Source organism: Populus nigra, chromosome 4 (genome assembly GCF_951802175.1).
Source record: "Populus nigra chromosome 4, ddPopNigr1.1, whole genome shotgun sequence".
Taxonomy (NCBI): Eukaryota; Viridiplantae; Streptophyta; class Magnoliopsida; order Malpighiales; family Salicaceae; genus Populus; species Populus nigra.
In genome coordinates, this window is record NC_084855.1 from 23,647,409 (window position 1) to 23,659,756 (window position 12,348).

At 35.5% G+C, this 12,348-nt stretch overlaps 2 protein-coding genes across 5 annotated transcripts; both read right to left on the minus strand.

Moving 5' to 3' along the window:
• Positions 1 to 760: 760 nt before the first annotated feature.
• On the minus strand, positions 761 to 2,675 carry LOC133691602 (uncharacterized). Its single transcript, XM_062112182.1, has 4 exons — positions 2,479 to 2,675; positions 2,295 to 2,408; positions 1,872 to 1,976; positions 761 to 1,281 (listed from the first exon to the last, which is right to left on the minus strand). Exons 1-4 carry the CDS (start codon positions 2,594 to 2,596, stop codon positions 1,013 to 1,015), a joined length of 606 nt encoding a protein of 201 aa, XP_061968166.1. The 5' UTR covers positions 2,597 to 2,675; the 3' UTR covers positions 761 to 1,012.
• An 861-nt stretch (positions 2,676 to 3,536) lies between these two features.
• LOC133690996 (ethylene-responsive transcription factor-like protein At4g13040) lies at positions 3,537 to 11,397 on the minus strand. 4 transcript variants are annotated; one of them, XM_062111281.1, is made up of 7 exons: positions 11,043 to 11,397; positions 9,627 to 9,760; positions 9,199 to 9,329; positions 7,418 to 7,502; positions 5,533 to 5,713; positions 4,140 to 4,261; positions 3,537 to 4,059 (listed from the first exon to the last, which is right to left on the minus strand). In XM_062111281.1, exons 2-7 carry the CDS (start codon positions 9,667 to 9,669, stop codon positions 3,923 to 3,925), a joined length of 699 nt encoding a protein of 232 aa, XP_061967265.1. In that variant the 5' UTR covers positions 9,670 to 9,760; positions 11,043 to 11,397; the 3' UTR covers positions 3,537 to 3,922. The 4 variants fall into 4 exon arrangements, with proteins under 4 accessions (XP_061967265.1, XP_061967268.1, XP_061967266.1 ...); XM_062111284.1 differs by having other exon boundaries at positions 9,627 to 9,736; positions 11,043 to 11,339; XM_062111282.1 differs by lacking the exon at positions 11,043 to 11,397 and adding an exon at positions 10,671 to 10,822.
• Positions 11,398 to 12,348: the final 951 nt, after the last annotated feature.

Here is a 12,348-nt window from a genome sequence, read left to right on the forward strand (position 1 = left end):
GAATTATGTTGTATTTTATTTTTAATCTCTATTCTTTTAATTGATATTTTTTAAATCTTTTGTATAATTGAATTTTTTTTTCAATTTTACCCTTCAATATTTGATTAGTTGAGAATTGGATTTTATGAGTTTTTCAAATAAGGTGTTTTGGGTCTAATGACCCCGGTAATGAGTTTGAAAAGTTATCACGATAATTTTTTTAAAAAAAAATTATAATTTTTTTTTATTTTTTTATTGGGTTATTTTAGTCTCATGATCTAAACCATTGGTTTGGAAGGATATACGAGGTTGGCTCGACCTTGATTAATGATATTACATATTTGTTAAGCTAACTCAAGTTAATCAAGACCTATTTTTTATGTTTTTTATTTATTCTATTTTGTATTTAATGGGTTATTAATTGAGATACATCACTTATCCCCTTTTGAAAAAAAATATTTTTTCTTGGATTATTATAGTCATTTTTTTTTAAAAAAAAATTTGATCTATCTATTTTTTTTTTTTTTTGCTTTTTGTCTAATTAAAATAAATTTAGTTTTATTCAACCTAATAGGGTGAATAACCTTGATCACACTTTTTTTTATTTAAATAAAGTTTACGTTAGCTAAACATTATTTTTTGTGTAAAAAAATAGTTCAGGCCGGCAATTAGCCATAGGCACCAAGGCTAGTCTCTTTCTATTCTGAAACAGGTTTAAAGTTGACCACTTAAGAAAAACTAGCAAATAATTTAGCAACATAAATCAAAAACTCTGATGAACTCGAGCAAGCATTCTCAGCAAGAATTTACCGTGTAGAAAAAAGAAGTTGACAATCACATTACAACCTTTTACCAAGTTCCTAAAAGATGCTATGAACTATATAATTCATAACTAGAAGCTCAAATATATCGATATATAAATGTACAAGACCAGAGGAACAAAAATTGTTTGTGCTAGAAATGCCGAACAGCTTGAATATGCAGGCACAAAAGGCATATTATTGGTATATGTGAGCTGAAAATTAAAAGCCTCTCAAGATTCTTCCTTGCTAAGTTTGCCAAGAGCTCTTTGTGCATAGAGTTCTTTTTCCCGAGCTTCTTTTGCAGCAAGCGCTTCCTCATCAAGTACTTGTATGGGAGACCACTCTGGCAACTTTAACCAACCAGGTTTCTTCTCTTTTTCCTTGAATATAGATTCTTTAAAACTACTCAATGCAGGTCTTAGTTTGATAGTAGCAAAATCCACCGTTGTGCCCACAACAGCAAAGATGACCGAGTAGCGAAAGGCACCAAACTGACCCCCTAAAATGTCGAAAAAAAAACAAAACAAAAAAAACAAAGCACTTAAAACTATGATGGGGAAGGGAGCTCAACAAAGGAAGATGCAGGAGACATCACATAATTATCCCCCCTTGTTTTTCAAAGGGAGAGATCTCCTTACGTTAGGCTCTTTCAATAAAGGTTGGCATTATAGAATGGAGGACTGTATTCATGGCATCATATTTATACCATATCATAGGACAAAAATATGTTTTTTCTTTGCATTTGTTTTAAAAGGTGGAACAATGCTCTCAATGTTGGAACTCAAAAACAGCCAACCACATCATGAACAAACTGCTTGGTCAATAGGTTCTGCCAAGGAAGAAATGAAAAGAAAACATCTGCTTCACGAGCAGGATCAAAGAAGCCAACAGATAGCATTGAAATGTTCCTGTCTTTTCGGTGGCTTAATGATCCCACAAAACTAAAGAATACTTGGCCTATATTAAAATTGAAATGAAAGAATAATGCCCCGCAAAGAATTTCGCACAAAGGATAGATAATGAGAATAACAAAAGGTGCATCCATGAAGACACGCAAGCATATAAAAGTGATTGAGATTAGAACTCGACCTTGAAGACGTCCAAGAAGAGCACCACTGCCAAACCCTGCAACCGCGGAGTTTACTAGATCATCTGGTTCTGATTTTCGAACTACTCTTACGAATTCACGCGCCCCTGAAAAATCAAACAATAACAAAACTTCCAACTTTAAGACAGTTCCAAGAAACATATGATGGCCCTTGAACCAAAATCAAGTTATGTTTCTGAAAATGTTAACATTTTCACTGTTGTCTTTCATGCCTTAAATTAAAAATGATCATCAACATTCAGACACAAATCAGGTTCTCTAACGAAAGATTCCCTCTAAGTTATCCTCTCCCTTCTATTACTAGGCAGGCTCCAGGTCTCGCAGATTTAAGGCCATAAATCATTCCCAAACTACTACGTTAAAAGATAACAACGTTATGAGATTAGAGAAACAAAGATGTTTACCGCAATAGCAGCCGGTGACGATGGAAAAATTAGTGGCATAAGTTGTTGAAATGTTAGCGAGCCCATGAACTTTTCGATGCTTAGACACCAACCCAACTCCTCCGCCAGTTATCCCTTCACATATATTTCAAATTAGTTTCCTTTTATGTTTTAAGAAAAAAAAAATACAGAGACAGATAGAAACCTGCGAGAAGTGTGGGGATGAGTATCCGCTCCTTCCAATTTTCCGAAAACGAAGAAGACGGCGGCGGCGGAGGCGGTTTGGCATTTTCTTCTAGAGGTTTCATACCGCTTGATCCCATTTTCTTTTACCCCGATTGTTAACTTCGGAAGGCGGAGGCGGGGGTGGTGGAGGGAGGCGGGGGACTGGATGAAGACTATTACGATTTGCGATGGTGACAATGGATTGTTTTATTACAGATTGAACGGCCCAATCTGCTGGCTTACTGATTTCGAAATATTGGGCCCATGTTCTGAACCTATTTCACGTCGGCCCAAATAATATTCGAGCACAGAGGCAGTCTGCCTAATTTTGTGAATCAAATAAAGGAATAAATGATTGAAAAAAAATCATATTCCTCATGTAATCCATATTCTGATAATAAAAGAAGGAATAAAATTGATGATAAGACTATTTATATGGATTTTTTTTGTAAAAAATAGAAAAATAATTATTTAAAAATGTTGAGATTTATCAACCTTCGAGCTAAAATCATTTTTTTATTATTCTATTAGTCTTCTCTAGGGTTTGTATTCTATTTATTTCTTTCTTTATTAGGTTTTATTATTTTTAATGTTTTTTTTTTCTATTTATGAATTATTTTGGCTTTTTTTTGTTGTATAATGTGATTTTCGCATTATTTTTATAATGTTTTAATTAAAAAAAACCATTATAAACTTTAGATGCATGTCATATTTTTTTCCTTTCATGTTGAAATAAAAAGCATAATTATAAAAATAATCTATATTTTTTATCAAGTCCGTTAAGCTTTTTTTAAAAAAAAAACCTAAACTAGTCTAGATCGCGGGACAACTAAATACCATGTATTTTATCAAGCCAATTAAGTTATTTTATTTTATTCCAGGACAACCCGCCGAGTCAATCCATGTTTTATAACTATTATATAAAAAGAATTTCAAGGTCTCTTAAGTTATTCAAATATGAGATAATCAATCATCTATCCTTGTTCTTTCATGATAGCATGCATGGTTACTGCACTAGGGCTGAACAAAACAGTAAACTGGCAAAAACAGTATTAACATTAACTGCAGAGATCATTTTCATTATCATACAACGGAATTTTTCTTCTACAAGCCAAGTTTCAAGCATTCTGCAGCTTCCAGCTTCCGAGTTGGGAGGAACAATCACCGGACCAAAAAGGGAACTTTCCGTGTATTTAATAGCTCTCCAAGTGATGGTAGTGTCTTTAGCAACAGTGCATGTAAATACTGCACTCTCTGTCTCCTTATTGAGTTAAATTTGTAAATATATGCTTACTGGAAGATGAAGTTTACCATCATAAGCCCTAATAGGGGCTTGTGCGCATAAGAAAAAAACAGAGGCGGCCGACGAGGGAGAGCTAAACTGTTAGAGTGGGATTGACAGTCTCGTTCTGAAACTAGAATATTCAAGAGGCTGATGAGTCTGGTTCCACATCTTCTGAAGCTGAAAAGCCATTGAGTCCGTCCTTGGCATCCCAGTCACCATCCTGCAATGTGGTCTCTGATCTCTTCTGCAAACCTGCCCCGATCCTTCTCTTGTGTTCTGGAATAATCATTAACAGCATATCCATTAGATTCTGCGAACATATATTAGAAAGAAAAGGACCAGGAGGGAAAGATTACTTTTATTGTTAATTGCACTGCGAGTGATTGCCAAAAATTCATCCCACTTGAATTTCCTAAGTTCTTGCTTTTCCTCCTCTGAGAGCTCAAAATTGGGCTCCCTCCCGCACATGAAAGCAGCCCTGCATAAATGAAAACCTTCAGGCGAACCCCAGATATGTTTAGTCACCAAACCTGACCAAGGTCTGTCTTTGTAGACATCTTGTGATAACAATTATTTAACACACAATGCTAACCCTGAAAAAAACAAAACAAAACAAAAGGAGAGAGAAGGGGAGAGAGAGAGTTTTGAAGCTTCCTATTTATTTTTTAACTCAGTAATGATTAACCTGCATGGACTGCTAGCAGCTATGAGAAGTACGAGCAATGGGAACCTAACCCTAAGAGGAAGGCTGACTACCAGAAGTGTGCAGTGAGGATATATTTTTCCCTTCCAGAAAATGAAGGTTTATATTTTTGTTATCACTTAGATGCAGAATAGCAAATGTTAACAATTTGTGCTCAAGATGTAGAATAGCAAATGTTAACAATTTGTGCTCAATACTGTTTGCATACGCGTATGCCATTTTTATTGTCGTCTATTCCCATATGTACTGCCTCACTCTCATCTCATACTTTTATAATTGAATAGTTTCATGGTTTCCAATTATTTTTCTGTCATTTAAACAACGGGCATTAATAGAACATATGTAATACAATACAACAATAATGGTAGGGCTTTACAAGCCGTTGCGATAAGGGTCACGGGCGTTGGCCTGAAAGATATTAGACAGCTCTTCTTGTTAGAGCATGATGTCTGGCCATCTAACGGAAATAGTTTGTAAAGGAAAATAGAAAAATGAAACTGTAAACATCCTCAAGCTGCGGGGTCCTAGATTCCTAAGAAACGTTCCAAGGAAAAGTGGTTGATATGGTGGATGAATGGGACTTGTTCCTAACTTCATCTTAATAAAGTAGGAGGTAGTTTTCTCTATCAAGATTCAAGAATAAACAAGTTAGTTGCAACCACGAAGCTAAGCTATAGTTTAACTTTTTCAAGTCTTTACTTTCTTACATCGGAAGTTCTGATTGCCTCTAGCAAGAACAAAATTAATTTAAATGTGGAATAAGAAAGCCCAAAAAGAAAGCAAGAGATATGCGTTACTTCTATCCTAAAGATTATCCAATATTCTGTTATTACAATGAAAGAGAAAAGACTTCTGCACCCTAATATAACTGAAAAGCAAATTATATAATCAATGACAATTCTGGAATACAGTGATCAATTAGTTACTCAAAGAATTGGACAAGACTTTCTGCAGAAAGGATATTGTGGAAAAAGAGATATGGCATGGGTCTCGGTACTGATGAAAGTAAGAACTCATGAAAAGCAATGCAAACTATAGCCTACTACCTGTCATACAAACGAGCAGCCTCTTCTTGAGAACCAACAGTCCCTAGGTGAATCTGCTTCTTGTCAACTTTAATTGCTGCCTGCCATTTCATATTTTTAAAATAGACGCCTCTCATCAGGCATGGTTCCTGGTTCTGAACATGTTTCCTCCTGTGTCTCTTTCTGCGTTTAACTGGTTGCTCTAGAAATAGAAAATGAATGAAGCAACAAGGTTAAAAATGCAGCGCAGTCAACTTTCACATTAGTGATATTCCACAATGACATATAATCATGGTGCCTAATAGAGTCATACTGAGAACTTAGCAAATTTGGGAAATATCAGATCTGACATTATTATTGTACAAACCAAAAGTGAAATGACAAGGAAAATCAGAAGCAACTACATGCTAGGTATACTAATAAAAATCAAAACGAGTCAAGAAATGCTCATCTCCTTTATAGATAAACAATGGAACAGCCACAATTTTCGATTGAAGTTGAAACCCACAATGTCACTTAGACTCCCTCGAAATTTCTCTAGCATATTTAGTCCAGGTATAGCATATAAATAAATAACCTGTCTTCAAATGACTCCTTCCTGCTATTCATACTTGAAAGTTATTCTTAACAGAAAACATCAAAACAAACAGCACTTGCAAGGCCATCCAAAAAGTGGCGATGCTTGTGCAATGTCTGCAAGAGTGGACCTAGCATATAATGCTTCCTCTGTATCTGTTTCCAATACAACAATTTTCTGTAGTCTCGTTCTTCAGGATATTGATTCTCCACAATGTTGAACTTTTAATCAATGAACCTTGATGGCTTAACTTAATATTAAACAATTCCTGCTGATGAACTACAAGGGACCCAAATCAGCTATGAAATCACATAGCAGTAAAATTTAGACGGGACTCAAGTTCATAATCACATTTATGATCTATGCATGTCTGGGATAATTCATGTGGTGAATGCATAAAAGACTTCTGGATAACATAACCACAATAACTTTTTTTAATTGTAACTAAATTAGTCAATTGGAGAATTCTCTTGTAATTTTCTGATAGCTTTTTCAGAAACAATATCAATAGAGGGTTAAATTAAACTTCAGAGTCAGAGATACATCAGTGGCAGAAGGATACTCAAAAAATACAAAACTTGTCAATTGCGGGACCAAATGTTAATAATTTTTCTTCTCCTTTATTTTTTCCAAAATAAGTAAATTTTCCTCACATTCTCTTATCTAAACACGTTTTCCAAAATGAATTGATCTCAGTTCATGATCAACAAGATCACAAATGTAACCACTTGTATTTGATATGTTCAGCCTCTTGAATACCTAAACCTTGAATTGCAACAATCAAGTACATCCAGAGGAATGGAATTAAGCTACAGGAAAAAACAAAAAGAATTGAGGCATCATTGTTTTGCTTCTTTATGGAAGGATAGCTTGGAGGTTATGTAATGTACAGAGAAAGAGAGGCAAGAGTCAGAAAGAAAAGCTTTATCTAGACTATCATTAAGCATTCTCCAATACTTACGAGTCCTTAATCTTCAATGTAACCCCGGGTCATGAGATTGATACTTGAATTTCAAAAGCATGTCAACCATGTTGCAGGTTCAAATTTTCCCACCTTTGCAGTTTCCCACTTCCATTATTGTCTTACCTCCATATTCTTATTTATAATATTGATCCACAACATCAAATTAACCAATCCAAAACCTATAGAGGGAGATGGTTTCCAATGCATATGACCCTGTTAGGCGTTGAACCCATACTATCTTATAGTTAAGAAGAACTAGTTCACAAAATATTTATGAATAGCCAACACAACCGATGTATAATTTTGCATGTACTTGGTTGACATGAAATCATACAAATAAGACACATCTATCAGCATTGACAAACCTGGATATGCTTGAGATCGCTGCTCTTTTGACGAGCTAGAAGCCGAAACATTTGAAGAGCCAGCTCCCACTTTTGCAATGGTTTTCTAGCAGATTAAATTGGATAATGTAAAGGCAAATAAAATCATGGAATGAAAAAGAATTTGGTAAACGTAACACTTTCTATCTTTTTTCTGCCAGCAAAGAGTGTAATCTCATGTGCCTAAAATTTGCAACACATTCATCAAGGATAATATCACATCTAATCATTACATGCCAATTAAAACAACCCATTGAAAACATAACATGATTGCAAGATGGTTACATCAAGCATAAAAACAGGTAATTTATAAGTGATGTTTCTTGTAAGTGTTTACATAATCTTCTTTTCAAAGAAAGGATTCATCGAAATCATGAACGAACATTGATATATAGACACGCCTGAGATTGCTTTGACAAGCAGCAGGAAGCTATTTTATGTCAAAACTTGCCAAGTTGGAGGCACCAACATGGCAGCCCTCTCACCTGACAGATGAACTCTCTCTATGTTTCAATTGTGTTGGAACCAAATATAACCAGATATTACTAAAGCGAATAAGCTGTAATGGACTAAGCATTTTCTTTCTGCACAGTGGAGTTGCCCTTATTTATTACTTTTTCTTTGAATTGGTGCATCCCCTAAATTCAGGAAAACACAGAAAGTTTCTATTATCTCAACCTTCTTATTGACTTCTAATATGAGCAACTCTCTGTGATGATCAAGTTTGTTAACTGCAAATGGCATCGATGGTGAAAATAAGGGAAGGACCTTGGTTTCAAATTCTAACATTGTGAACAGATGCGTGTGCATACACATATACATGTATGAGATGAAGGGTCCTTTGGGCCCTGTTGTGCTTATAAGTAAAGCTCCTCTTTCAGTTGATTATAAGAGAAGCAACTAAAGATGCACTTCTCCTATAACCAGCTTTAACCTGCTTTCCCAAGATAGGATGACTGCTTTTTCTAAAAGCAAGCTCTTTACCAAAAACTTCTACTTCTAAAAATTGAACCAACAGTTGCATAGCTTAAAAGCACATCAGGTCGAAACAGAATCAAAATTAAGTCCCTCAGAGTGCATTCAACTGACTTGGAGAAAGCAAAATCTGTGTGGGCACGGGGATCACTTATTCCTATAACTGGTTGCTTTAGGAAGAAAACAGCATTGAATATGTAATTAGAAATGACAACTTAAATAATCTCAAAATGGATGCGGCGAGTTTTCCTATCCATGAAGGAGAAGCAGGCCCCAAGATTTCTTTCCTAAATGGTGATGCTGCTTTCAACATTTATCTACATTTGCATGACTTTAAAGCTGAATGTGAATGAGAACTGATGTAATCAAATTAAGTATGGTATATCTCTCTCATATTTGGATGACAAAGCAAACAGCTTTCAAATACCACCCTGTAGAAATCTTACAGATGTGAGCTCTATCGGCATTGGTAATGTATTACAGTTGCATTGTATTGATACCATTTCTAAAAACCATTCTTGATGCACCCACAAAAAGGCAAGGAAAAAACTACCCTAAACCTCAAGTCTCGTAAAAATAGGTATGACATTTGGATTTGTCTGCACTGCAGATGATGATGTCCACTCCTGGCTCGATATGGTTAACGAAAGAGAACTCATGGTGGAGGCAGGCCAGTGATAATTGCAATAACAGCTTTTACAAATTCAGTTGATAATTTTACCTCCGATGACAATACTGCTCTATCATGCATGCTATTGGAACAACTAGAACAAGGAAGCTAACTTTACCTCCTCTGGCTGGTTGGCATCATCTGATGGCAGAGGATGCACACTGACAGACCTGCCATTCTGAGTGGAACCTACAGGAGCAGTTCCGTTGTCAAAAAATCGAGGAAGTGGAGTCAGGAAAGAACTTCTTCCTGCAAGGACCACCAAGCTCAGTTGATAATTTTATCCATGCATGATATGATATAGAACTTTTTACCTAAATTACAAAATTTTGAAAAGTAATAAAAGATGCAAGAAGCTTTTAACAAAATTCAAAACACAATTCTTCATAAAGATGAGTCAAAAGAAAAAAATTACACAAAGGTTAGAAGCACAAGACTCATACATAACCTCTTTTAAAGCTTCAAACGACCTAAGACCCTCTTTTTGGTTAACTCAACAAACAGAATCAATCATTTTGCATAGAGGGCATCTCAAATAGTGTTTACCAGCACAAAGTCCCAAGAGTTTACGCCTCCGTAAGCTAACCATGGTAGATTAAAATCTTTGTATCAATGCACAGGCAAGGAAGATGGCCTTTAGCATTTATCACCTTCTCCTTGGATCAGAAAAAAAGGCCAATCTGTTACAACAAAGATATAAATGAAGGCAAGTTTTATATGGGAAAGACTTGAAAATTTTAAAATTGCCATCAAGGGAATAAACTTGTAAGTACATCAACGCTTAACAACTGTTCTGAAAGACAATATTAGAAGCACATGATATCCAGATATGAATAATTCAGAAAACCATGCAGCTTTCTCGAGGTTTCATAAGCCTAAAAGAAAACTGACAATGCACGCCAATCGCTATAGGAAGGACAACCGACACAAATAGTTCCTAGCGTTAGGAGGAAAGCCTAAAAAACGACAACGGAGTTCGGTGCTGACCATCTAAAATCTTTAAAAGAACTTCGGCATAGCCTAAGGAAATTGTTTGGTGTGTGAGATTCCCAGATGGTCAATTGGCGTGTCATCATCAAAACACTCAAAGAAAATGAACGAAAGCTAAAAGTATTTTTTATGTGACGAAACTACACATTATTGGTTGGGCAAAAAGATGAACATATGCATGGTTTGCGTTTAGATTAAACTCCTGCCACCTTTATCCATCCATAACCAAGCCGTTAGCTAGCAAGTTCCAGTTCCCAGCTAAAGCAACAAAACACATGTACGGTCACACCACAACAGAACAGCATTAATGAAAAGATAACGAAATTCCCGTTACAGATTAGCTAAATCCCATGTGCCATGTGTAGCTAAAACAGAAGCAGTTCAATCATGGTGGCCCAAAGAAACAATTCTGTCACTCATGTGCTTATAAAACAAAATCCATCCCCATAATCCATGATAAAAAGTGAAAAAAAAACCAGTGCAGACTTCTAGTTCAAGAATTCTTTAACAATAAGAGAATCAAATCTTGAAAAGGGAGACAGGGTGACACAAAAAAGCCTAGTCATGTTAAAAAAAAAATTGACAAAGAGAAACCCAGACCACTAATCATAATAAAACGGGATTAGGAGTTTAGTGTGGAGGAGAAACCAACAAAGACGCCCAAAGACTTTGTAGGGAAGAACTTGCAATTATCTCTGTAAGTCAACTCCAAAAACCTACCACCTTTCATGGAGGAATACCAACAAGGGATAAAATAAAACCCCATGACAACAACACCACCACCACCACAAAAATCAAAGAGAAACCCACAAAAGCCCAACTCTTTTTAGGCCCATTAATGTTAAATGCCCATCCTATGACCAAGAAAGAAAATCCACCATCCATGTAACTTGAAGAGCTAAAGCAAAACACCAAAGACCACCCACTCAGCCGTGTAGTCAAGAGATAAGGTCATACATACAGTCCCTGTACCTTAAAAAAGAGAGAGACAAGGTGGTGCTGCTGGTGGTGGGAATGATCAGAGATCAAGTGAGGTTATGTACGGTAAAATCGGGAGAGAAGAGACAAGAGGGGATTTCTATGGTAGGTAAAGGAAGGATGTGAGCGTGTTAAAGAGGGTAAGGGATATTGTATTGTGGCTCATGCATCTACCACCTTTTGTTTTTTCACTTATTAGTGTAGTTGGTATTTTTTATGAGGAGGGCGCTGCTGCTGCTGCTGCTGCTGCTGCTGCTGCTGCTGCTGCTGCAGCCAATGCCAAGCCACTGCCTAAGGTATTTATTTTATGATGGAGAAAAATAAAAATAAGAAAAGGTTTCATGAATGAATAATAATTAGAGAAGAGAAAGGAAGGCAACAAGAGTCACAAAACAACGTTCGCCTATTGGGTGTTGAGCTTTTACTTGGATTCTCGACATTGCCCTTTTGTAGCTTCCTTGACACCGTATCGATTAGGTATCTTGTCTGCACCGCCTCTCTTACTATTATGCCCTTTTCTGGAGGAATCTTGTGTGGTTACGGAAAAGACACTGCATGTTTTTTTCTACTTCTTGTTTTAAAAATAAATTTATTTTGATATTCTCTCCTTCTTTCTCTCTTTAACAAAATAATTTATTTTCTACCATCTCCACCCGTTATATTCTAAAACATTAATATAATGCTATTTTTTGTAATTAAAATAAATATTTTTTACTCTTCTTGAATAGAGATATTATAACGATTATTTTTAAAGTATTTTTTGTTTAGAAATATATTAAGATAATATTATTTTTTAAAAAAAAGATATTTTCGACATGTTAAAACAATCTAAAAAATAATTTAAACAAACTATTATCGTATCAAATATTTAGATATATTTATATTAAATAATACTAGAAAACAAATAGATGAGCCGGGAAATTAAAAAAATGAAAATCAAGCAAAATTTCGAAATAGGAGTTCGCGTGGCAGTTAAAAAGACACTAGATTATTCTTCTTATCTATCCTTGTCTTAAAAAAAGATAAATTTATTAGATAAAAATAAAGGTTAAAAAAATAAAAATCAGGTAAGAATTGTCAAATTTAAATCATTCCCTTCTCACACACCCCCAGCACTGAACCCTCTTTTTTACTTCAAAATCCTCTCATTTCCCTGCCTTTCTTCTCAAGAAAATATTTACCAAATAAAAGTTTGAAAATTCCAACCTCACCTCACCGCATCCTTCCTCGTTTTTTCCCTTCAAGCCCCTCGAACCTGACGTGGTGTCAGGTTTCAAATAGCCTTCCCAGTCAAGCGGCT